Source organism: Dinoponera quadriceps, unplaced genomic scaffold (assembly GCF_001313825.1).
Source record: "Dinoponera quadriceps isolate SergipeBrazil2010 unplaced genomic scaffold, ASM131382v1 scaffold777, whole genome shotgun sequence".
NCBI lineage: Eukaryota > Metazoa > Arthropoda > Insecta > Hymenoptera > Formicidae > Dinoponera > Dinoponera quadriceps.
Genome location: NW_014555488.1, coordinates 1249597 through 1276901, shown reverse-complemented (window position 1 = coordinate 1276901; position 27305 = coordinate 1249597). Strand labels below are relative to the sequence as shown.

General features: G+C 47.3%; 1 protein-coding gene across 1 annotated transcript; it reads right to left on the bottom strand.

Moving 5' to 3' along the window:
- Nucleotides 1-5260: 5260 nt before the first annotated feature.
- On the bottom strand, nt 5261-25392 carry LOC106744465. The gene is made up of 6 exons (XM_014619276.1): nt 24949-25392; nt 16590-16798; nt 13823-13958; nt 8821-8954; nt 7521-7827; nt 5261-6964 (listed from the first exon to the last, which is right to left on the bottom strand). Exons 1-6 carry the CDS (start codon nt 24983-24985, stop codon nt 6876-6878), a joined length of 912 nt encoding a protein of 303 aa, XP_014474762.1. The 5' UTR covers nt 24986-25392; the 3' UTR covers nt 5261-6875.
- Nucleotides 25393-27305: the final 1913 nt, after the last annotated feature.

Genomic DNA, 27305 nt, shown 5'->3' with positions numbered 1-27305 from the left:
GGCCACTCGGAAGTTGAGATCTATCCGCAGACACTCTCGACTGAAAATAACACTTTTCGTACGTATTTCTTGAGGCTGACGTTCTTATTTCACATTTAAGGTTTAATAAGAAGGAAAACTACCGTGTCATTACAACTAATATAAAGACATCGCATAGAAATTTCAGAATTATTGGCCATTTTGTTTTGAAAATACAGAGAAAGGTATTATGGCTCCCTATTTACATTTGGTACAATAACTTTGTCAACGATCGATATCTTAAATTAAAAACTGAACGATTATATTCGTCGGCAAAATGTTGTTCAATCGATTTTAGACCCAGAGTTATGAAATATTTACTGCTTGGGATGTTATTTATAAAAATCTGGCGACATTCCATAAATGGGTTTATAATTGCATTGAGGAGAAACAGGGATGGATAATATTAGTGGAAATAACTAGGTGGCTCTAAAATAGATATAAAATAGATATAAAAAATTAGTTTTATTTAAAATAACGCAGTATTTCGTTATAAAATTATATATATATTTAAATTAAATTGTTAGAAGGAACAATGATGAATATAACCGTGAATTTTTTATGTAAATATTGACGTGCTGAACTACTTTGATATGAAAATACTGGTTTAACTACTTCGATATGAAAACCTCGAAAAAGAGGTCGTTAGCACTCGGTTATCAATACTCTTAGGGCGCCACATTAGCAAAATGTTATTAACTGTAATTGTTGATTAACTTCATCTCGTCATATTATTGTTTAATTTTGCATAATTCAAAATGTATACAGCCGAATGAAATGTTAAATAATGGACAAAACACTCAAATGTACGTACACTCATGTAATAATATGCTCAAGTTTCAGTCGAATGAGGAAAAATATACAATTAAAAATAAATGCTATTTTTTGAAAACATTTTCGAAATATTCAAAAATAAAAATGCGTTATAACAAATAGCTGTTGACCGGCCATTGTGTATTGGCATGTTAGCGCCACTACACAGAAAAAAGGGCTTCTTTAGATTTAGTATTATTTATCTGATTAAAATTTGTTTTTTAGAAACAACACTATACTTATAATATAATATAATAAATATAATTTGTTTCAGTAAAAATTTTATTGTCTCATTCAAGAAAACTCTATTATTTAACAAAGAGAACGCTATTATTTGAAATAATATCTTTTAATCAAATAAAATATTATTTGGTTACAATAAATGTGTCAAATGAAACAAATAATTTCTTTATGAGAAAATTATCTTTCATTAAAAAAAAATCTTTTTATTTGAGATAAAGATACATATTCGTTGAAGAGTCTAACAATCGTACTTATTAATCGAAACATTAGTTTCTTTGGAGCATGCCAATGATGAAATTGGTTTGGATGCGATAAAATTTATTAAATTTGAAGAAATCTTTTTCTCAGTGTATGTAACGGCAGACTGCTGAGTAAATGATTCCACAAATAATTACTAGAATTCGCCCCACCTAATCAGTGAAGATATTAAAACTTTCAATCTCTATCAACTAATGCATGAAAATAGCATCAATAAGAAAAATAAGAAGCAATAATATTTTCGTACTTGTAATATTATATATATATGTCTACCTCAACTTCGTTTCGAATTAATACTTATTATTTGGATAATGAAATAAATATACAAGAACACAATTGCTCGGTAAACACAAAATGTATGAGTGATCCCCTTGATGCGCCACTGAAAATACGGCATTTCGCGATGCGACTACCTTAATGTAACAAGAAACATGCGAGAGCAGCATGCGGCGCCGCATGGGTCGCTTCGCGGAGATTCGATCGCTCGGCTGTGCCTCGCTGTTGCAGCCCGTAATCTCTCGGGGGATAAATCGGTAGCGAGTATCCCCCTTTTTCACGGAACAACGATTAATTTCCTCCGTGCGCACGCTAAAGATAAAAAGGCGGGAAATACAATCGACATGTTCTAATCCCCGACGCAGTCCCGTGCCTCGGGGAATAGAATAAATAGGATCGACGGCGCGCGGTGTATCTTGATTGATGAACAGCTCGTAAAAAATTCAGATCCTCTTTCGACACGGAGGAAACGCGATGATACTCCGAGGAGGATCGCGGAGAGATTACGCGAGTCTTCTGGGAGCGAGAGCTTTTCGAACGCAGAGAGTGAGACAGAGAGAGAGAGAGAGAGAGAGAGAAAGAGCTTCTTCATCGCTCAGGAAGATCGGCGAATCGTGCATGCGCCGTTCTCCGGCCAAGAGAGCTCCTCCACGTCAATCTTTCAGCGCCAAGTTGCCTCGTTTCACGAGTTTTCGTCTCACGAGTCGAGGACGAAGGAGGAGGAAGGGACGGAGGAGGAGAAGGAGTAGGAGTTCGCAGGTATAGGTAGGTGTGAGCGCGGCATGCATTCCCGAGAAGACTTACTCTCCTCCAAGAGCGACTCCATGGCGGAATCCTGGGCAGTGGTCCAACAAGGTCCGCCGTCGTTCTCGGCGATTCCTAGGACGACGGGTCGCGAATATTCCGCGCTTCCGTCGCTGGTCCGCCGCCAAGGGAACTTGCGCTGCGCCCGCTGATCGACGCGTCGCTCATCGGCTCATCCGTCGCGATTTATCGCGATTTATCGGAAATGCCGGAAAATCTCTCTCTCTCTCTCGTCTTCCGCGGATGCGCGCGCTAATATATCAGCCGGCTTAATGTCGGAGGTCAAAGCTGGGAAATTACGCGTAGGAAAATCTATCCCGCGATATAGCGGAGGATTCCTGGCGCTGATCGCCGATGCCACGCACACACGGCTGCGCGTGCACTCGCGGTTTTGGTGTCTCTCTATCATAGACACCGGCGGATAACGACTCGCCCCGGCGGACCGAACGCGGAATATATTATCCGCGTTGAAGTTGCGTTCAAGTTGGAGTTGACGGAGCTCGCGGGGGCTGCTGCTCTCGCATCTCTCCTCGCGTGCGCGGAACGACGGGTAAGTCGCGCTTCGGCGACCCGCTGAATAATCACCCCGCCGACGGAAGGACGTGGAAATTTCAGCGCGGCCGCGAAACCGTGCCAATTGACCTATAGACTCCGCGTCGACGCCGACCTGGCTCGTTCGCGCGCTTACGTAAGGACGGCTAAACTCGCGCACGAGGGAGAGCACTCCGCGAGGGGAAGACCACCTCCTGGTGCCGGTGGTGGTCGACGAGGACGACAAGGACGACCAGCCGGATGTGCGTACTCCGCGATCGTGAAGCGTATCCCCCGAGTCTTCCCGTTCCTACGGCGCGCACGACCCTCGGCTCACGAGCCACCGCGACGGAAGGATCGCAGGACGCTGGATCGCCCGGACTACGCTACGGATTCTCTCTCATCCTTCGTCAAGTCGCCGATACGAGTGACGTGACGCCGCTCCGGTTTTACCGTCGCCAGGCAACCGAGTCGCGGCCGCATTCGTGTGCGGATACGCGCTACGTTATACCGTTACGTACCGCGCCCGGGGTTGTCCGTGTGCCTCTGACGTGCGCCTCTCTCTCTCTCTCTCACACGCTTACATCGCTTGCCGCGTCATCGATTGCCAGCCAGCAGCCGCCCCTGGCCTCGTGGACCATATAAAGCCGAGAATAAAACTCGATGTGGGATCTCTGTCTCTTTCTCTCCCTCTTTCTCTCTCTCTCTCTTCCGTTCTCTTTCTATATCTGTCTCCGTCTCCATCCGGTGATCGGGCGCGATCTTCGAGCCGAGGGAGCTCTACGCGAAGGAGAAAACGTTACCTCCTCTTGTCAATTATCGCATCACCGTCGTTGTCGTTGTGAATCGGCGCGCAGTCCTTTCCGCGCGTCTTTTCTGCCCCGTCAGCTCGGCGAAATTCCGCGCGAGATTGCCCCATCTCGGATCGTAACACGACGTTAAACGAACGTTGCGCACCACTTCGACGCCCAAGGCTCAATTAGGATACGACGACTACGAGGGAAATTGTTCTCCCGCCGGCGCGGAAAATTGTCCGCTGCGAATCTTCCCCGCGTCGTCACCCCTTTGAGACTGATCACCGCCGAGATCTTTTTAGCGCGCGGAGTAAGCGCTCCCTATTTTTCTCTTTGTTTCTCCCGTCTCGCGCGGATGCAAAAAATTGCGAAAAATTCGGAAACCTCCGAACGATCGAGAGAAAGAGAAAAATAGAGGGGGGGAGGGAGAGAGAGAGAGAGGGCAGACGGATGGGTATTCTATTTTCGCGGGCTCTTTGAGAACTGCAATTTCCACGCTCGTCGTGAGAGCAGCGCTACGGTCAGTGAACAATTACATTTACGAATTGTTACTGTTTCATTCCGCGAGAACTTCAACTATTCAACGAGATACTTATGAGATAAAAGAGAAAATACCGGTGGCTTTTGAAGTCCGCCTTACACACTATGCATCCCGCGCGGACTGGCTGTATTCATCCGCCGAGCTCATTTCGCGATACGCGCCCCGGCGAGGTTTTATTGAAATATCAATTTTCAAGATCGCCTCGCGAGCGCGTTTCCGCCCTTCCGAAACGCCGCGATCGCGACGCGTTAGCGAAACGCCCTAATGGCGACGATGATGATCTAAGGGACTAAGATCGGGGGAAGGGGGGGGGGAGGGAAGAGAGCGAAGGAGGAAACACGACGGGGGGAATTATCGGCATCTCGCGTCGTCTCGGATCCGATGATTTTCCGCGTTCGATCGCGAACACGCAATGGCGCGAGTATCGCCGTTATCGCGCGATTGCGTTCTCCGGACGGCAACAGAGTAAATATCACAGCATGCGATAATTGAGTTATCACATTAACCGCGTTCACCGGTCGCGTATAAACAAACGTAATAATCCGCAAAGCGGCGCTCCTCGATCCGCCGGCGAGTTAACGTGCGCTTTTGTCGGGCGATATTTTAGTTAACATTTGCGGCGCGCGCACGAGCGCTGTCCAGTGGTGGCGGCGGCTCTCTCTCCTTTACACCCGTGCATTATTTATACGCGACTCCATTGTTTCGACATTTGGATCTCTGGATCGTTTAAAATGAATAGATATTTTAACGCGGAGAACAACATTACATCGTCGACGCAACATGTAATGAAACAACCGGACAACAATAGAGCACCGCTTTCTGGCAACACCGAAATAATTGTTTTACGTCCGCTCTCCTCTCTCTCTCTCTCTCTATCTCTTTCTCTCGTTCGTGTCTTACGTTTATTACATTAATACGGATCGCATACACTCGTACATTTATATTTTTACATTCATGCCGGAATATATTTGACAGCGAAAAATATCAAGAAGACTCGGTCGGAATGTATTTCATGCGGCATAAAAGCTGATATCGAATATCGATAAACATAAACCGCGGAGGGATATAATTTATGATGTCATCGGCTAATATTTGACGAGCAGAGTACACATCGACGGCGATAACGCTCCGCATGGTAACGAAGAAAATATTACAATACAATTTAAAAGCGCGGTCACGCGGAAATACGCGGGGATAAAAGAAGCGACGGGGGGGTCATCCGGAGGAGGGGGAGAACGCAACGACACGATTTAGTTAAATGAATTTATAATAAATTCCATAAGTCGTGTACTGTACATCAATTAAATCAGCCTCAGTTAATAAATGAGTCACGCTTTAATACGAAAGATGGAATGATCGAGATACACAAAGTTGTTTCTTGTTGTTCTTGTTACATCATATAACTCCATATAGCACATCTCTTTCCCCGCTCGCTTTGTCATTCTCTCTTATCAATTACATAGTCTCTAAGTAGCAACACAAAAGAAGTTCGCGAATATCCGATTCAGGTACATCTTCTCGCACACTGTAAAATACTTAGGCGGGCAGTTTATTTTCGAACACTTTTACTTATCAGTTATTCGTATGGAGAGAAAGTGTGGTATTGTGTCTTGTGTTTGTGTTTGTGTATCTGTGTTGCGCGCGTATTCGCGCGTGTCGGGCGTTTTTACGCATCACAGTTCGTTACGATGGCAGTGTACAATTCCTCGCACGCGCGCACGAGCGTGTATGTATGTATGTATGTGTGTGTGTGTGTGTGTGTGTATGTGTGTTATTCGCGCATACGCAATGTTCAGTGTTCTCGCACACAGAGAGTAATGTAATGTTGATCTGTCTGTCGAGGAATACGCACGTACATCCATGCTACGCGTTATAGTCCTTCTGAGTTATAAAAGTACGAAAAAAAAACTATCTCTTCCCATACGATGCGCGACGAAACGTACTATATATATATATATATATATATTTATATGTTTATATATTTATATATACGTATATATATACCTACACATTGCAAACACATTATCCCGCTGGAAGGAAGCAAGTACATGGTCTAATAATAATAAAATATCTCCCGGATGTATGTATTTATATATATATATATATATATGCATACATATATATATATATATATCTCGAGTATCCAGCCGTAGTGTCGTCGCCAATGCTTTTGGACATTCGTTGATCGGATAAGTGAACGTCTCGAAGGGGAATGTCTCGCGGGGGTTTTGCCCTCGCCTTGTCGTTCTCGATCTTCCCTCTCAGTCTTCCCGAACCCTCCCTCTCTCCCTTCGTTCCCTTCTGTCTCCGACAGTCTCCCTCTGTCTCTCAGTCTCACTTCCATTCGAAGCCGGCGTCGCGCCTTTCAGGTTGCCTCGACGTGCGCGGCCGAGGAGGTCTGTATTCGCTCTCCCGGTATTGTGTATCGCTGCTGCCGACTCGATAGTGATGGCGGCGACGGTGATGGTGGTCGGCGACCCGAGGATCCCGTTGAGGAAACGTCATCATCGCACAAAGCGCCTCGAGCCCTCTCTCTCACAAGCACACGTCGACATACGCAAAGTGTTCCAAAGCGCGCTCGAACGATGAATTTATGCTTAACGAATGGCGATTAGAAGAAGCGCAAACAATTCCAACGCGAACCCCGCTGACGAAGGCCGCGGGCTCATCGCGGAGGACCCCAGCACTGAAAAATCAATAAGCGAGAACGGTCTGACAATACGATCTCTCTCACTTTTTCGTTCGTCTCTCTTTCTTCCCTTTTATATTCTTTTCCTCTTTTCTCTTTTTTCTCTTTCGCCCCTCTCTCTCTCTCTCTTTCTCTCTTCCGATCGAGTCGCTCGACAGGAGGAATTCAGATCGCGGCTCAACGACGACGTCGACTCTGTGAATGACCGTGCGGGGCTGTTTTAATGCAAACGTGCTCAAAGAGCCCGTCGTCAAGTCGTCCGGCGTCGTTTAGCTCGGCAGAAAAAACAGAGGAGAAAGAAAAGGCTTCTTCTATAAGCAAATCAAGCCGACCGGCCAGTTCGTTCGCAGAGTTCGTCCAACGCTCTCGGCTCCCGAGAATGTCTCGAATTTCGACAAACAGCCGAGGATTGCGAGCGTATTTACGGAGGATATTTACCGCCTCTCCTCGAAAATACCCAACGAGACTGGCAAAAGCGTCTAATCCAACGAGCGAGGAGAAGAAGGAAAATAAGAGAGAGAAAGAGGTGAGACGAGGAAGAGGGAGCTTTTACCTTTCACCCCGACTTGTCCGTCCGGCTTCTTCTGGCCGGTCTGGAAATTCGGCGGCGGCTGCAGGTAGTTGATGCCGACGATAGTGGCGGCCGGCTCGTAGTGTATCACCCGTGGCCGGTCCTCCTCGGTGCTGACCTCCGTGCTCTGCCAATAAATGTCGTATATCGAAGCGCTGCAGCGTATCTTCAGCTTGCCGCTCGTGAAGTGATCGTGCGTAACCAGGAACTGGAGGCCGATCTGGGAGACCTGCCACTCCGACTCGTTCGTGTCGAGCGGGCTGTACGTGCGGACGTACGACTTCAGTGGCTGCCGGCGAGAAAAAGAGAAACACACGTGATCCGTTAAGCTTTTGCTCTCGCGGGGGGGCTGCAGCGGGATGCGGCGGTAGAGACGGAATCGCGTCGGATTAAATCGATCGAGCCTCGTTAACCGATTTGAGAGCGAGCGGGATGAGCCCCGTACAGGGGATTGTTATAAAACAGAAGTGTCGAGCGAACGAGCGAGCGAAAACGAGAACGGCGGATCGAACGCGAGAAGGTGGTCGCGAGCGCCTGGTTAGACGGCTCTGTGTTAAGAGATAAAATAAATACCGATGTTACACACGCACACATGGGGTAAGGATGAAAAACTATTTTCGCGCCGCTTTGTGTGTTGTTGTTGCTAAACGTTACGTTGCCCGCTAGATAAATCTTCAGAAACCCCTCTATTTTTCCCGTTTCCCCTTTGCCAAGAACCGCTCGCCCGCGTCCAGCACGCGAGATAATTCGCGCACGAGTGCGTTAATGTAAGGTGATTACGGGGGCTATTTTAATATTTATCTGAAGCTCTAAAAACGCCTAATTCCGGCGGAGCGAGCGGCTCTCGGAGAATGTTATCTTTAACATTTAAATTAAAGCGCTTTTTAATTAGGAGGAGAGGGAAACGGTAGTATCACGATATATATATCTAGAGAGATATTAAAATTCTCGGACGTACAAGTTATTACGCCGCTTCTCGATCCGTCTCGAGTGAAATCCACGGGAAAAACACGCGGGTACATTAGCGACGCTAAATGACGCTGATTTACGTCGATTTTCCACAATGCGAGCGCGTCGCTCCTCGCGAACTTCGGAACATTTCGAGAAGGAGGAGGAGGGAGAGGAACGTATCCCATAAGCTCCCTTGTCTCCGACGTTTGATCAGGGATAATGGATCAAAGCTAAGGTAAACTAAATAGAGGCATCCGATCCTCCCGTGCCCGCTCCTTTCCATCCCCCCGTCTAACCACGCGCATTACCATCATTAGTAGTTAGGGCATACCTGTCGATCGTTGATGTACCAAGTGAGATTCGCGGCGGGTTTGCTCCTGCCGGATGTGCAGTTCAAACGCAGCGGATCGTCGACACGGTATTTCCTCTTCAGCCCCTGTATCGACGGCATCTGGGAGGGCAATTCTGCAAAGGTAAGAGAGTCTCCGCGTACATAGGGTGTCCCGGGTGTAGCGACCCGTGCAGAGAGTGTTTTACGAGCGGTCCTCTGTGCCCCGGAACCGCTAGCAGATTTTCGATATCGACCTCGCACCGGCAGCCAGTAATAGCTCACTATCGAATCGCAGTGATCGAATGGAATAACTCGAGGCCGACACTCGAAATCACGCGCGCGTATCGGCGGATGCGTGGTGCAAGCATTTTTTGGCGCAGCGAAATTTGCCGAACAAAGTGCGCCGCGAAACTTCGTGCTTCACTCGCATGAAAACGCCCGATGCTCTCTCTGTTATCTCGTCTAAGTGTTTCGTAATTTCGTAAGTAATTTCAGCGACTCCGTACCAACGATGCTTCGCGTTTACGCGTGGAGTAATTGTAGATGCGAAACGTGTGTCGAGCACGCTCGTCGAATAGCAGCATAGCGAACGCATAGTGTGCGCGATAACGAGAAGAAACGTTCTCGTTTCACAATCGCGCGTCAATTTTTCGCCGAGACACGGCCGCTCGAAGTTTTTCAAGTCGACCCGAATCAAAATTCGATGCTGCTTTGACGTTTTCAATCCCTGGCGCGAAACGCGATACAACGTTTTGATATTTCTGGTGGATCAATATTTTCTGGAATATTTTTAAATTTTTTAAATTGGATATTCAAAGGATCGCTCTATTCAATGGTAAACTTCGAGATTCAAACTTCAACATAGTTGATGTAATATAGCCGACCTAAAATTGGAAAAAAATATAAAAGTTTTACAAAAATTTCGAGGTGTATTTTGAAATACATACCAGTTTTGGAGATTGCTATTTTCAATGGTGAATTTAAAAAATTAAAAATTTGAAACGGCAAATCTTCAAACTGATATAAATGACCAAAACGAAGTGTTATCCACTTTGTTTCAGTTTTGAAAATCCACCTTTTGCCAGCTTAAGTGACTTTTGCGAAATTCAACTTACCAGTCGAGGGGTTATAGTTTGTACCTAATTAGATGATCTGTAGACCAACGAAAACCTACTTTGACGATACTGACCCCTGTTAACTCCTCTCTTGAAACTTTAATTCTGCATGGAAAAAAATCTGATTGTATTAATCAGAAAGGGAACAATCAGATGTGTTCTGGTTGAAGGAAACAGAATTTCTGGTTTTTATGACCCAGATTTGGTTCTTACAAGCAGAAATTCTATTTCCTTCAACTGAAATGCATCTGCTTGTTCCCTCTCTTTCTGATTAATGCCAACCAAACTTTATTTTCCGCGTACAGGTTTAACGCTACATTCAACAACCTATTTCGACGCTAAAACAACGAAAACGGAAATCTAAGACATCAGCAGGATCAAAATAGGAATAAATTATAAAGGATATTATTAGAATTGAACTTAAATCTATTTTGCTATCTTAGCTTCTATTGTGTTGCAGAACTAAGAGTTTAAGATATAAAACGAAAATTTCGATTAAGGGACGCGCGGTCTTTTGTCGGTGAACGAAGGAATCGCGCGTAACACCAGAGTAGTGCGCTCGCGTTACGGACTTCACACTTCGAGCTTTTCCGAGCGGCGAAGTATCTCGCTAAAAGGAAACGCAACATTATCGCGAGCCGCAGTCCCCATCAAAGAGATTCGCCAGTCATCGATATCACCACTTTGAAAAGTTGTAGCTACGTTGGACAAAGTGCGTTTGAAAACTTAAATTGTCTCGCATCCGATGGTGTAACAATCGTTTCTCCAAAGCATCGTTTAGTCTTGAAATAGAAGATACATCGAGGAAAAACGCGACTTCGACTTTAATTCGAGCGAATCGAAAAAAAAAAAAGAAATTGCAGGCAGACGATATAATTTTTCGTTTACCGTAAAATCGATTGTAATCTAATTTCTCTAAGCTATTTTCACTTCACGTTCTTGTTTTGTGTTTTTCAGTTGTATTGATATATTTATTGTACCCGGTTTGGTGTTTCAAAATTAGCAAGGTACAAATGGAATCGCGAAATTATCGCGAGAAGCGTCAAAAATATCCACCGCGCGTAGTCTTCGAGTAGATTTCATCTTTCTCAGCGGAAATATCGATAGAAACTATTATCTTCTTCGCGACACTTAGTTCGTCGATATTAAATGATAAATTAATCTCTCATGAAATTATCATAGTTACAAATCTATTAACACTTCGTTCACCGCTCGCAAGTGAAATGGAGCTTATTAATATGCTTCCGGTAAAGCATTAAAATAAGTACCGTTAGATGTGAAATGAAGATTAATAATTCATTATCTAGTCACATTTCTGACGTTCAACGTCCCAGGAAATGAGAAAATTTCTTTGTTCTTCTTTTCGTCTTTAATTGTAAAATTGGCCATAATTATGCAAGAAGATTCTAACTCACATAGAATACGTTAACTAAAATGAAGATGAAAGTTTGATATGTAATCTAAAAAGTATAAGTAGCACTCTGAGATTCTTCACATTCGTTCAAGAAGTCGAGCATGGTCCATTTTCTTCTCTTTAAAGGTATTTACTGACAAGCTTGACCCTTAACTCTCCATATGATTCGCTGCTTTTCGCTGACGCCATGTGAATCGTGGATCGTTTGTAAGTAGAACCACTTTTCTCGCTATGTATAAGTCAAATATATCAAAAATTCGCAAAAAATGCTATGGCATTATTTCAGGTCTGTACTTTCAGTTAAAAGCGTTGTTTAACCTGCAATGCTTATAACTTTATTTTTCTTTGAGGAAAAAACGGAGAAAAACATACGATTTTTCTACTCGCAGGAAAAATTCGTAACTTTTGAACGCGTTGAACAGAAACAAAATCCCTGTAGATTGACATTCTTGAAGGATGGATACTTCACAAAGAAAAATGGTTTAGCTATGCCTAGTGAAAAAAAAAAAAACACAATTATTTGGACAAATGAAAATTATTTACTTTTCGAGCACTGAAACAAAGCAGTATTAAAAAAAATTAATGAATTTAAAAGTTAACTTTTATCCAAAAAATACTTTATTTTGAAAGAAATAAATATAAAATAATAATGATAAATTAAAAATGCAAATAAGCTAACGGCAAATCAATAGTAAAATAACATTACTTTAAGAAATGAAAAATTAAATTCTTATATTAATAAATCAATTACCTTCATAAATACGTTCTATCATGAGAAAAAGTACTCATACTTACAGAAAAAGAAAATCTATTACATTACTTTTCGTTAATGTCATATGATATTCGTGAGTTATTTCAGAAACACTCGTGACTTTATGTGCTCGCAATTTCTCAGTAAATCGCCGCACACACAAGTACGGATTCTCTTTACCACCTATTTCCTTAAATAGAAATTTCAAGCCTCGCTCTTAATTCAATTCAATTCTACAGTCAATTCGAATGTTTTCCCAAATCACACACGAAGGGTTAAGAATGAGTGAAGAAGACGCAACTAGTAAAGAAATGGCACAACTAGTAATTTTGTAAGTTGAATCCTTCTTGTATAACTATAGCGAATGAAATCATTGACACGAAGTTCACCCGAGAGTCTACATCCGTGAGTGATCATCCGCCAAGTCCGGGGCATCCTGTGTACGTGTGTGTTGCCGAACATTGCGGAGCTTGCGTGCAGCCGAGTTCGTCCGTCGGCCAGGTTTGACCCGCCGTTCGCTAAAGCCAGGCACGGCCGAAAGTTTCGGCAGCGGTTGGTCGATATGCACGCCGACGGCGAGCGTACGTTCTCTCTCGCGCGTCGGTCGTACGAAAAACACCCTCCTTACGGCGGACAGAGACGCGATTCGCGTGCTCGCGGCCGTTCTCCGCCATCGGCATCCGGCGAATCGCCTCGCACACACACGCACGCACACGCGCGCTTATGTACGCGTACAGGTACGCGATTCTCGCACCTACGCTCGTTGTTACAAGCCGCGCGTCACCGCGCGCCATATACCTCCTCGCGCGAAATATTACTTTTCCACTTTTTACGGAGGACGTAAATTCGCGCGCTCCGTCGCGCCTTTACGACGGCGAACGCGAACGAATAAAAATGTCCGTTGTTCCGGCGCGAGCTGCGAGATGCGAGAATTGAATAATCCGTTCTTTCGGAAGACGCGTCCGTATCCGAATGTACTCTCCGCGCAAACTCGATGTATATCTCTCTCTCTCTCTCTCTCTCGTTTTCTCTTTCTTTCTCTCTCTTTCTCTGCTTGGTTCGCAAGCAAAACCGGTTACGATGCGCGAGAGACGCGGAGCAATTAAAAAACCTATTTAATTCTATATTTAATTCTGTCGGAAGGAAGTGCCCGCGTGTAATATCGGAATTGATTACATTATATATCCGGAAGGAGTCCCCCGGGAAACGCGATGTAAACGCAAAATTTATTTATCGAACGCGATATTTTAGCGAAACCTCGGAGCAGCGACAGGCAATTTGCGCCATTAAATTATTACTCAACAGGATTCCCTGCCAATTTCGAGAAACAAGTATCGCTTACGATGCACTCCCCTTTTTTTACCTCGCTCGCAGAGCAATCTATCCCCCCGGTGTCCGCGTCGTCGGTCCTGAATTATTGTCAAAAGCGAAAGCTTCGTTCGACGAATGGAGCCGAAGCACGATTTAACTAGCTTATTGTTACCTTATCACGGCTCGATGTTACGAGGAGATACGTGCACCGTTAAAGCGCGCTCACGTTAAATCTCGTTCAGGGTAATAACTCTCTAAACGTGTTTTTACGCAGTCGATGACAGCAGCCAAAGTTATTAATGTACGGCGCGAGGACACCGAGGACCGCGCGCGCTATAACGCGAATAAGCGGGGAGAGGAAGAGACACACACATAAGGAAGACACGTGCACATGTACACCCACACACTTACCGACGACGTTCATCGTCGCGTAAACTAAAGCCGTGTGGAAGGAAGGTGCATCGGCTGATACCTCGCAGCTGTACTCGCCCGCCGCCTCCAATTCCAACTTCGTCAGCACGACTTGCGTCGCGTTGCTCTCGGTTTTCTGCGACACAACAGTAATTCATTAGAATGCTACATCTCTCGACGAGGCAACCTCGTTCCCCTCGTCGTCGTCCTTGTGATTATTAAGGTAGTTAGGTCTGTCAAACCATTTCCCTGGGAATCCTTTCAAATTTTAGCTGCATACTGATGAAAATATAATACTATCTACGTCAGCAAAATTAGAAAAGGATTGACAATTCGGAAGCTGATATGATTCGCAATTAAAAATAACATTTCTTATGTGCGCTCTTTGAAGTTAATATCCAACTTTTAACTTTTATTTTTAATTTTTTTCTAAACCACATGGTGGATTTTAATAAAAAAAAACTGCTGATATTAAGAACTAACGCGGAGACATTATGCGAAAGGACGATGGTAAAATGGACGATGGTAAAATTGCCCTGGAGTGGCAAGTAAAAACGATGTGATTTTTTAATAGTTTTGAGCTGCTGAATCTGAATCTGATTCAGCACCTTCAAAAAATGTTAACTCGTCGAGAAAATATTAAAATCAGCATATGAAGCATAATAGTGAACGAGATTCTGAGCAAAAATAATTGTTCCATCTATTTTTTTCTCAGTGTTTTATTTTTTTCCTTATATATATATTCTTCTATGTATAATATATAGATTTCCATTCTTAAAAATATTTTGCTATTAGAAATTGTAAGATTTAGATAAAAAATTTTTAACCACTGCTTTTTAAGATCCGTTTTGACCATGTAAGGTCTGCTTTATTTATTAATTTATGTCATTCACATATTGGTTAACTTTCACTTAATATTCTTTATTTTGTTATAGTTTTACACTTTTATTAATATACCGTTTTCATAATACCTACTCATATATATTTATTAGCTTCACGTGTTGATTTCATTATTTTCCTGAAAAATTAAAAGTTTTAAAGGTCAAAATCAGATTCAACAGCTCAAAAACTATAAAAAAAACATGCTCTTTTTATTTGCCACAGCGGGGGACAAAATCGGCTTATTTTGTCCACCGTTCTTTCAGAATTATTGATTATCTTGTTCCGAAAATAGAGTCATAGAAAATTAAAAATTCGTAATAACAATACCCGCGAGGTACATGTGTACATATACATATTTAAATATTCATATACCACTTTCTATTATGCACCTCTATTAATAATCCAACTGACGTATAAATAACGTATTAATAAGAAAAATAAAAGATATATAATATCTCCGTTTGTAATATCGTGTATATATTTGTCTTAATTTCGCGCACAAAGTTAACATTGATTACTTACAGAGTTAAATAAAGCTGCGGGGAAGAATTTTTTTTTTTCAGTAAATAATAAACTTTTAAAGGGGCTCTTTAATATCGTCACTGGAAATCCGGCGGTCCGCGGACCAACTACCTTAATTAAGTCGAAAATCCTCAGACGCGCTACGTAACGCGAGAGACGAACGCGCCGCGGTATCCACACCGTTCAATTTACTAATGACCGTCAATCGCGCGAGAAACATCGACTCGATATCGGATATCAATCTTCGTTTACGTCCGTGCTCTCACCGTCTCGCGTTTCCTCGCGTTTTCGCACGCGCGTTAAATATCCGCGCCACGGTTGTTCTCCTCCTTTCGATTTCGTCGACCGCACGGGACCGGACGGGAACAGTTCGCGATCGCAATGGTCGTTGGAAGCAACAATTATCGCCGCAAGATTTCCACTACGTCGAGAGTTCGCCGGGGTCGTTCATCGCGCGTTTCAGGCGAGGGAAAAATAAACGTCCACGGCGACGTTGACGATCGCAAAAATGACGCGACGCGCGGAAAGACGATAAAACACGTGTGCGCGCGAGCGCTGTAATCAAACGCGGTCTGTTTGCAGAGCGTGATGGGGTCGCTCACTACGTAGACGTTCGTTAAACGAGTGCCTCGATACGATCTCGTTAGATCGTAATCGCGGCCGTCGTAACCGAAACGCGAATTTTAAATCCGTCTCCGCGCGGTGCTATTAATGATTGGTCGACCATGAGATTTCAGTGGGACTAATGGGACACAACTGTGTGAACGCGGTCGAAAAATTCCAGCCGAAAAAGAAAATTTAACGAAGCGGCAGCGGAGAAAAGAGAGAGAGAGAGAGAGAGAGAGAGAGCACAAACGCGAGTAACACGCACACGTACACACCTATACACACGCGATACACTCGACGAGGGCCATCAGTTACCCTCACGCAGGCAGACAGCTCGAATTCAAAAACTTCGATCAGCCGGTTTGTACCGGCGCCCCCGCGGTACAGCCAGGAACGTTACAGCGCGTTCGGGTGTTATCGTTCCATTCGCAACTTCTCAACCGCAATAAATCCTCGCCCCTGCGTTCCCTCTCCCCCCTTTCCCCACTCTCCCTCTTCCTCTCTCGCGCTCGCTCGCTCGTTTCCGCTCGTTCCCGCTCGTTCTCGCTCTCTCTTTTGACATCGCTTTTTTTTTTACTCCGGCTGTCCCGCCGGGACGCGGAAGGATCGGAAGGATCTCGAGATTTCGCGGGACCGACCGGAGGGGGTTGTAAGTTCGTCAGTCAGACACAGTTGCGACCGGCTGCGAGGGACCGGTGCGAGAGGGTAGATAGGTAGGTACGTAAATATATAAGGCAGGCGGGGGAAAAAAGCTCACCTTCACCGTCAGATTTCCGATGGGGAAAGTCTTGACGGCCGGATTCTCGTTCGGGGCATAACGATAAAACTCTCGGCCCCCTTTGTACCACTTGACGGCGTACAACGGGTCGCCCTCGGTGTCGTACCAACAATTCAGTATCGCCGAGTCACCCTTCTTCACGGCCGTCGGTATCTGGATGCGTACCTCGCGCAGACCCGAGCAGATTCCTGGGGAAAAATAGAAAGGAGACCAGCTCCGGTCGGTTAATTGTATTACACTTTATCGCGCCGTTGGCATCTGCCGGCGGTGAACTCGTGCGTGTATGTGTCTGCGTGTGTCTGTGGTATAGAGATTGATTGTCGTTAAAACGCGATGGGCCACCCCAACCAGACCAGGGCTCGCGACTCCGGGCTTGCAGGCTTATCAGAGCGAACGATCTCGGCGGGGTTATTAGTGTAGTGGCCGGCCAGGAGACGCGGGGAGAGTCGCGTATGGATCCGAATCTCGCGCGATTCGTTCTCCGTCTGCCCTCCTCCTCCCCCCGGGGAAAAGAGGAAATGAAAGTCGATGGTGAGTTTCTGCCGTGTCATGTCGTGAGAAGCGGAATATCGCCCGCGATGCATACCCCATCGATTACGCCCGGCAGACAGTGCTTCCCGAATAGGAGGAAGGAGCAAGGCTGCATATCTGGAAGAACGAGCGCTTAAAGGGGACCCACGTCACACGCGCAATAATATTTTATAGCTTATCGATCTCTTAAAGCTCAGCCCGATGATCTATTTTAACTCGGTATTCCGCATGAACTGTTCTTCCGTGACTCATTTTTGTTAAATGCACCATACACACACACACACACGCACACGTAAATACATCACTACCGTCATCGCCATCACCACCTACTACGATATTTATATATCACACATATACGGTATGGTGATATACGGGAACGGAAATTAATAATTTATCTATCGGAATCGCGCCTTTACGTAAAGAACGTAGCGGCCTTCGCCTCTCTCTCTCTCTCTCTTTCTCTCTCTCTTTCTTTCTTTCTCTCTCTCTCTCTCTCTATTGGTTATTTTAGTTTTAGACTGAGACTTTCAGACTTATTTTAGACTAGTCTGTGACTACTTACGAACTCACCGCGCAATTAATTAGGTTCAATCTGTCTTCCTTTTCGCATTGCTTTTTCAATCTTATTATGTCTTAGTTAATTTAATTTACTTAACTCCCATCTTATGATAGTAATACATATTCCCAGCAAATACCAACCAACAGTACCGTAACATCAATGTTATAATTTCCAATTCAAGAACGTAATTGTTACATAATACGCGCGTTATTTTGATTTACATCAAGTGGGAAATTATAACATTGATGTTACGTTACTGTTAGTTGATGCTTGCTGAGTTATTTTTTCAAGAATAATTCTTACATTACATATTAAGGTACTTTAGGGAAATCAATCCCAAGACGCGTAATGAATAACACACACCCTCTCTCTCTCTCTCTCTCTCTCTTCTCTCATTTTACGCTACGCTCGGCGCAAAAAGAGACTGATAAAAAGATACATTACGTTAATTGAAGATTATATTTTCTCAGCCCGTGCTCTCTGTGGACATTGTAAGGAAGCCTCATCTTTTAATTAGATCAAATGATCTCGGGACGTGCGAGAGAGAGAGAGAGAGAAGAGCCCACGGTGAGCTCCCTCGCTCGTCGACCGCCGGGCTTCACCGACGTGCAGCTGCCGCTGCACACACAACTCTCGTCGTCGACGGCGGGAGCGACATCGGTTATCAGACCGACACCGTCATTACGCGGAAGCCCGCGTAATGAAAGCAAGCGCGAGCATAATGCGAGCCTGCGAGGAATAATTTCTTATAATAACCTGCTCGCCTCTCTCGTCCGCGGCGACGGTAGCGGCGGCGGATTCGAAATTATTCGGCGAATCCCACGGCCGGCCGCCGGAATCCTCTATCGATCGCGGATAGAATCCTTCCCACGTTGTTCCGCCCTTGCCCCTCTCGCCCGCCCCCTTCAACAGCCCCATCCCGCGCCCCGCAGCCGTGCCGTCATCGCCTCTCTCTCTCTCTCTCTGTGCGCGCGCGGTGCCGACCAAATTTTCTCATTCACGAGAAATGGGATCGATCTCACACACGCGAGAAACAGAACTTACGCGTTTTCGGGCGAATTTCATCGTTTCGAAGTGAGCGCGCGCGAGAACACCCCGGGAAATTTCCGCGCGCGCCGATATATATTCAAACGATCGTTCACCCTTTCGGGGGGCGGGCGAACGGTCGGGAGAGGTAGATTCGCTCCTATTCTCCGCCTGAAACTATTTACGTCGCGCCGTTTTGCATAAAGGATTACGTCGCGATAAATCCATGGAGCATTCCGTTATTCTCGCCCCCCGGTATATAAATAAGAATTTCCATCGTCTGCGATCATGAACCTTCCTTCTCTCNCCCCCCCCCCCCCCTGGCCCTCGCTAATTTCAGTATTTTTCTAAGCGCATGCATCCGACCGGCTTTATATCGCGACGCGGGGAAACGACGAACGTATCTCCATCTCGGCGATGTTTAACCAGCCGTACAGACACAGCTGAACCTAAATTAATAACTCTCCCTCCTCCTCCTCCTCTTCCTCCGGCCTGGAAACGGCTCCGGCATCTCTCCGACCGAAAGCTCTCATGTAAATGACTCATGCAAATACAAGTAACAAACGGTAATTTGGACGCGCGACGTTTTCTCATCCGCGTTTGCTCACCGTCGCCTCTCCTCCTCTCCCGCCTCCTCCTGCTTCACGAGAGCGAGAGGAGCTCGACGTTTCTTTCCGCGGAATCGATATAATCCTAGTCCTAGCCAGCAGCGCGGATTGGAGGAAAGTTTCGTGGCGGAGTTGTCCGGAAATATTGGCCCAACGCATTAAAGGGCGCGACGATCCGCCGGGCGTAATGTCCGTGCTCCGTTTATAGAGGCACTTTGCGGGGCTTACGGGTATTTAGTTACAAAACCGCACGGAGCACTCCCGCCGACGGTCGTTAGCCGTTAATAAAAAGCGGGCTCGCGACAGGCGCGAAAGACCGATGGAGGAGAAGATGGGGAGCGTCCAAGTAGCCCGAGACCACCGCCGACCGGTCGTCTGCCGCCGCTGAAAGTGACACGAACGTGCCGTCTAGCCGGGAAAGCAGATAAGCGTGCACGAGAACGCGACGTGGGGGGTGCCCTTCGCAGCAACGACGATTACAAGAGTCGCGGCGTTAACACTTCGATCGCCAGTCGCGCTTATCGTCGGCGACTTCCCTCGCCCGCCACCGACAGACTTCGATATCTCGCCCGGAGCCTATCTGAACGTCCTTGTATGATTAGTCACAAAAAGATCGCGACACTTTTTCTCGATGCGTTCCACAATGCAACTTGCGTCCGATAGGAAAATCCACTCCCCGAGAATCACTGAGGAAAAATGCTCCTGTCGGACACGAGGTGCGTTTCGAAACTTGTGAAAAAATGTTGCTACAACATTTTTGTAAGTAAGTGCACAGTAGACTCCGTTAATTCGGTCCCATTCTTTAGGCTCTAGGCTTAGGCTTTAGGCTTTAGCGACGTCGAAAATTTCCAATCGGGAGTGTGATTCGTGCATCATGACTGTTGATAATTCGGTGAATCGGCAACGATTCTCCGAAGCAGCAGTTATGATGAACAAATATTTAAAAATAACACATCTAATTGGAAATGTTCTATATTACTGTACGTACACGGTAAAAAACATTTTATATGTGTGTTAACATTAGTCCTTGTTAAGGTTTTTCTGTTAAATTTTTAACGTGCTCGTGTATTATTGTAACGTATTGTGTTAATGTTACCTCAATATTTTGTGTTGAGCCTCGATATTCAATATATGTAGGTGTTAAAATAACATAATTACTTCGGTGAATTAACATATTAGGGATATGAATCTTGTGCAAATTCTTGACACAATATTTGTGTTGCTTTTCAACATGTTCACCTTGTATTAAATTAACACAAAAATCTGCGTGGACCGCTTGGGATATGCGAAATGTGTTGAATTTAACAGAGCATTTTTTACTGCGTAAAAAATGGGACACTATTAGTGAGGTCTGCTGTACCATATAGGCTGTACTACTCTTTAGACAGTTACATAATGTTCAGCCTTACATATACACGGGAAAAAGAATTAGCTCTCACGGCTAAAAACTAGTTATCCATATGATACAACTAAAATGTAATTACCAGACTTAGTTTTTAGCTGTTACGTTTTTAGCTGGAGTTAATTCTTTCTTTTCGTGTGACGCATAAAGTTGAAAATCGCAGGTGTAATTGCAATAGTAGAGTTATAATGGCGCCAATTATACCTGCGGCCTTGTGTGTACATGTGTACAAAACGCTAACAATTGTGTAATATTAAAAAGTTTTAATCTAAGGAACGGTACGGCGAATCACAGGAAGGTTGTCGCACCTTTTTTCCGACGAGTTTCGCATGTGGTACCCAATAGAAAAATGTATCTCCTAAGAATTACCACGTAACAAATTCCCCTGTTAGACACGGAACGCGTTCCGAAACGTATAGAAACAAAAAAAGCACGTCGCGACTTTTTTTATAACTGACTATACGGCACAAATGACCCCGACCGTTCCATAAATAACTTTTTGCAATGTGTCACAATTATATAGGCTCCGTTATTATCGACAAACGTTTCTTTATCGGGCTATAACCGCCGGCACGGCAATGAAGAGTCACGCGTACATAGCATGACAACGAGAGACTGTCAAAGTGTTAGCGTTCGAGCCCGATCGAGTCCAATTTCCCGTTACCCCAGCGGTCGGACGTCGCGTTACACTTTGTACGTGGAAAAACAACAAAGCGGTCCCGCAAACAATCGTGGCCGGTGTCGCGATTCCGTTTCCGTTCCGATGTGCGTCCGAATTGGCGAAAAGACGCACGACTGGCAGCGGGGGAGGATAGGTAATACCGTGCTGCGCCATTGAGAGAGAGTTAGAGAGAGAGAGAGAGAGAGAACGCTCTCGCAATCGGAATATCCGTCGATACGACGATAGCGAGAGCGGCTTAATTCGCTTACACTAACAACGATACGCTCGGTTTAACGGGCTCCTGGCGCAATGAATGTGATCCCGACCGATCGGACAATCGGACGAGGATCCGCAGGATCCGGATATGACGTTCGCTGGAACGATCGGTTTAATTAGCCGCTGAAGCGAAGTGGCATGCCGGCGAAAGGGGGCGAATCCGGGAAACGTCGTCGTTCCCATACAGGAGAGCCCGTATCGCGCGTTTCGACGCTTCGCAAGCCCCCGTGCGATCCAATGGGGCCCGCTTATCTCCACCCCACTCTCTCCCCCTCTCTCTCCCTCTCTCGTGTCCAACGGCAAAGGCCCGACGCACTGCCGGCGACGTGCTGTACCAGCAGCACGTACGCAGGTTGCGTGCGCTTCGTGAGATCTCGTCGTGGGATTTCCCCGGAACGGAAACGTTATCCGAGGCCGCTATTTTTGGTCGACTGGGATAGGTCGGGATACCGTAATAACAGAACAATCGCGGTACCGTCGCCGCCACCGTCGCGTTATCTCCGTTATAAACGACTCGTGCAGATAACGACGAAGTTACGTTCCACCTCCTCGAAGAGGGGGAAAGAAAAGAATGAGAGTCGCGCGTGTGTGGGGGAGCGGATGACTCGGTCTCTTCTCTTTCAGCGGGGTGGATTTCCACGTGACGTGCGTTAAGGGGAAATATCTCAATTAATATCGGGTCCCGTTCGAAAGCTCGTAATGCCGTGTAAGAAGGAGGGAAATCGACGCGCTCTCAAACGAGACGTTTGTTAACGTCAGGCGCGCGCTTACTCTCTCTCTCTCTCTCTCTTTCTCTCTGCTCTCTCGAGTTTCCGTGACGCGAATGGTCGCGTGGGGTGTATTTTACACCCCGTTTATCAATCGTCATTATTTGTTACAAGGATCGAAAGTGCTATAATTTCAGCGAATTTAATTCTCGATACTACATGAACACGAGAGAAAGAAAGGGAGAATGTGTATGTGCGTGTGTGAGGCGTTTTACCCGCACGAGGTGAGCTTTTATTACAAGCCGAACGAAGCAACGTCTGCGCGTGTTTTCGGGCATCGAGATCCGCGTCCGCGGGGAAGTTTAATCTCCGGCTCGTTGCACTCGCCGTGCGCGACACAAGTTTTCTTATCAGTATCGAGAGAGAGAGAGAGAGAGAACGCGAGCATAATGTCCCGGTGATTATTACGAACTTCGTTTAATTAGCTGAGAGAAGCGGGTCTTATTGATAATTCCAACGACGTCGCACGGCGAAGAAGTCTCCGGCTGACGCGAAAGGGAGTAAATTACACGCCGCGCGCGACCGACCGCTGTCGCGTCGAGGAAGTTTATCGCACGGGAAAGTTAATCCCGCGGCAGTCGGGACTTCTGAATCGGCGGAAAATCCGTGCTCGAAGAAAAAAATTATATATATATATAACTCGAGAAAGAGGGGCAGCGCATAGAATCGACTCGTGGCTGCGACGGCGAGGGAGAGCGAAGAAGAAAAAGAGAGAGCGTCGTCCTGGTCACACGCGATTCGTCCGCCGTCTCCTCGCGGAGACGGGAGATTCGTCGCGCCGGAGGAATCGGATTACGCGGTTACGCGGCGAACTTCCGGGGTAATCGAATATTTGGTGATCGTTCGCCGACGTCGGAGAAGAAGACGTCAACGAGAGAAAGCAGGAGGAGAGAGAGAGAGAGAGAGAGAACAAAACGACAAGACGGTCTATCAGCGCGAGGCGCGAATCCGTCCATGGCGGCGAGGGTCGGTCGAACCGGCGCGTCGTAAAATTGCATTCGCCGGAATGCCGTTAATGCGATTATATCTGGGGGGATTCGTTAAATTTGTTAATGCCCTATTACGGGGAACACGCCCGCGCGTTTTACGGCGAACGGCCAACGACCCGTCGTCGTTGTCGTTTCGCCAGCCCGACCGAGCGGTCCTCCTCTCAATCGCTGATTCAACGTTCTCGCGGAGATCCTTTCCTCTCATCTCATCCCCGACGTGCGCCTCCCACGTCCGCTGACAATTTTTTGCGCCTCGTTCCCTCCTACGCGAACGAAGCAACGCCCTTTCGGTACGTTTCATACGTACGCGAGAAGAACGACGAGATCCGTCTAGCGCGTCGTCGTCGTCGTCCGGGAAATCCGACGGCTCGACGTCAGACGCGCCCGACGATGTATCGCGTTGCAGCGACGTTTCGCAATCTCCGCGCGTATCACAGTTCGCGAGTGCGTGTATGTGTATATATATATATATATATATATACACACGTATATACATATACTTTATGCTAATGCGTGTAATGGGGAAAGTTTCTGATATCGTGAAAAATCGTCCGACCGGGTGCGCTCGAGCGTGCGTTTCCGCGGGGGAATAAATTAACGGCAAGGACGTACTCGTATCTCTCTTTCTTTCCCTTCTCTCTCTCTCTCTCTCTCTCTCTATCTGTCTCTTTCTTTTTCGTTCGTTTACTTGCTCGCTCGCTCACGGTTCGCGGCGGCCACCGTCGGTGCGATTCGACGCGCGACGATAAATTTGATCTCGCCTGATACCTGCGCGTTTCCTCATTTAATCCACATTAATATAACGAATTCATCGAGCTCGCGCGCTTCGTAATAATAATTTATCTCAAAGGTCGAAGCTCGCGTCACGCAGATGCGGGAGAGCTCGCGCGAACACGTTGTTTACCGAACGCGGCGCGCTTCTGTACCAAGTGCTATTTAATCTATCGCGCATTTCGCAACGACGACAATTTTTACGCGTCGGTGACGATCGTGACGCCCGCGATCACGCGAGATAATCGTATATTTCTCTCTCTCTCTCTCTCGGTCTCGGTAGAAGGACGGCTCACACGATGTGTCCACATTTATTCGACAGCCATGGGGTGCAGCAACCGCTCGGCAGTGTGTACACGCACACAGACACAAAGGGACGCGCGAGCACACATAGCCGGTCGGGACGGTTGCAAGGATGGATCTATACCGGATACCGTCTATCGGGTGCAATGAACGTGTAAAGCGTGGAGCATAGCGGGAAGACACGCGATTTCAGACACGAAAGCGTCTGGAGAATGGCCCGGGGTGCGTGCGTGTCGCGCGCTCGACAACGACGATGGGCCGATTGCAGGGGCGCGCAGCGTTGGAGCGAAATCGCCGCGGCAGGGAGATCGTTGTGTTACGCGTACGTAACGCGTACGTGTTGAGATGTCGAAGGAGCAGAGAGAGAGAGAGAGAGAGACGACGAGGGTCGTCAGGGTGGTGATGGTCGCGTGTGTCGCGCTCAGCGTCGCGAGAGGCAACTCACCCACGATGTGAGCCCACAGCAGGATTTTCAGTTCCATGGATGCTCCTGTCGCTCGTCGTCGGACGGGCGTCTCACTGGGGCTGCTGAACCTCCTCGCCGGTCGTCGTGGTAGTTCGTCGTAGCGACGGACGCGTCTCTTCGCATGTCGGAGAGGCGCCTCTCCGTGCGAGCTCCGTGCGACTCTCCCGCGGCTCTTCAGCGACTGTGACAGCAGCGGCGGCCAATTAGACGAGGCGCGTGCACCGCGACGTGGAGGAACGATGATGATGATTGCAACATCCCCCTTACATAATACGCCGATAGATCGGGGTCGCCGACAGCGGACGACGTAGTGCGTGCGGAACGCGGACGACTCGCGAATATTACCCGCTAGAGTATGCGCGGCCCGCCGAGCCCGGCTCCTCTCTGGTGGTGGTGCACGGCTCCGCTGCTCTACCCCCGTCGTTTCGCGCAGAATCAATTTCCTCGCGAGAACGACGACGACGACGACGACGACGGAGCGCGCGAGTGCGCGAGCGCGAGCGCCGCGCTTGCGCCACCCTCGTTGCCGAAGCTGTGTCTTACACACACTCACGCGCCTACCGAGGCGGATACACCCGCATACGCTGATGCTCACACACACACACACACACCGAACCGACACGCACCCCCGACGGCGCCGCGCTGCGGGGGTGAATGTGCGTACGTACGAGTAAAATCTGGTCCACCGATAGATTCCGAACAACCCCGAGCCGCCCCCGACAACGTCGAGCGGGCCCCGCGATGCCCCGCGACGTCCCGTCGCACCCCTTTCCGGCTGGCTGTGTGTGTGTATGCACTCTCGCGGGATGAACGCACTCTTGCCACGTAGCGGGCGGTCTTGTCGCGATGTATTCCCTTCCCGGTTTCCGAGCGAGATCCCTCTCTCTTTCGGCCGCTATCGATATTCTATCAAACTACCTATCTGGCGATCCGTTTGTCTATTTGCAGGCCCGCCTGTACCGCCGTTTTGCTCGCCTGTCTATTCGCGATCGGATACAATGCCCCGGCCCCTGCTTTTGTTTAAAGTATCCGTTTCCGCCTGTTTTCGGACGCTCGCCCCGCGATAGTTAATCGTAATTAATTGACGTTTTCTTCCACTTCTTTCCCTTTTCCCTGTTTCAATCCTCCCGTTTTCGGAGGCCCGCCGGCCGGCCCTACGCAGACCGTCCGTGTTTATGTGTGATCCGTGCGCGAAAAGAGCGTCATCTCGCCGAGCGCTCTCTCTCTCTCTCTCTCTCGGAGGTTAAATAAAGAAAAATAAGATTCCTTCGCCCGCTCGCTCGCTCGTTCGCGCGAATGTTCGGTCCAATCAAGCCGGGACATCCGTTCTCATCTCTCCGCTCGGCGCTATTGTCTCCAGAGCGGCAAATTTCGCGGTTAACATAACGCCGCAGATACAATGGACACGACTCCGTCCGTCCGATGTACCGGTCGGAGGAATGGGGAGGGTCGAGAGGGATCCGGAGGAGCCATTGTTCGCGGCTTTTATTTCCCGGAAATACGCGCGAACATAACTTACATGAAGTGAGTATCGTGTACGGGGAACGATATCCTCGATTATTTATCGTCCCGCCCGACGACCCCGGCGTAATACAAGAAAGTAGGATGAACAGCGGCAGTCGCCGGTCGTATCGCAGCGCGCGTGATTGCGCGTAGCTTGCGTAAGTGCGTGGCGTAAAACGTTACGTGGTCGATGCGGCGGCGGCCTCTCGGGCAACGCCAGCGGGAAGACACATAACTCGCTCGTCGCGATCCCGCGAGTTACGCAAGGGTTGAGCGCGTTCGATCCCCCGACGGAGCCGCCGCGTAATACCCATTCGAGGGGTTATCAATTTTAATTAAACCAAATTCGCCGGCGAGAGCGACCGAGTGTCGTTCGCTCGTTTCATTCATTCGTTCGTTCGTTCGAGCGCGCGCGGCATTACGGCGAATTAAAACTAACGCGAAATAATCTTGAGAGCCGCCGTCATTACCGGCCCCGGTGCATTTTTATCGGTTTTATCCGCATCCGGCTGCACGGTCGTCGGCAGCCGTCGTTCGCCGCGCCCGATGAACTCGACCGTAATTACTCGTCACTCGCTACGCTCTCAATTTAGATCCTGACTCTTCGTCGGGAATAGAAATAACTTTAATTATTATTGCACCTACGTACTCTCTTCCCACTCTCACCATCCCCCTCCCTCTCTCTCTCTCTCTCGCGCTGTGTGCGCGTGTCCATTAAACAGCATTGGCAAACGAGCGTTTGTGTGTCGCTCATGTGTACGTGTGTGTGTATGTGTGTGTAGGACGACGAGTATCGCTGTGCGAGGCGACACATTTACGCCGGGAATTTAAAT

What these genes read in the sequence shown, in the direction of transcription:
- LOC106744465 (XM_014619276.1), bottom strand. Translation starts at nt 24,985, where the DNA reads ATGGAACTGAAAATCCTGCTGTGGGCTCACATCGTGG. An exon ending in CGCGACGATGAACGTCGTCG is followed by an intron (nt 8,955 to 13,822) that starts GTAAGTGTGTGG and finishes TTACCTTTGCAG; the next exon opens with AATTGCCCTCCCAGATGCCG. An exon ending in CGGACAAGTCGGGGTGAAAG is followed by an intron (nt 6,965 to 7,520) that starts GTAAAAGCTCCC and finishes TTGATTTTTCAG; the next exon opens with TGCTGGGGTCCTCCGCGATG.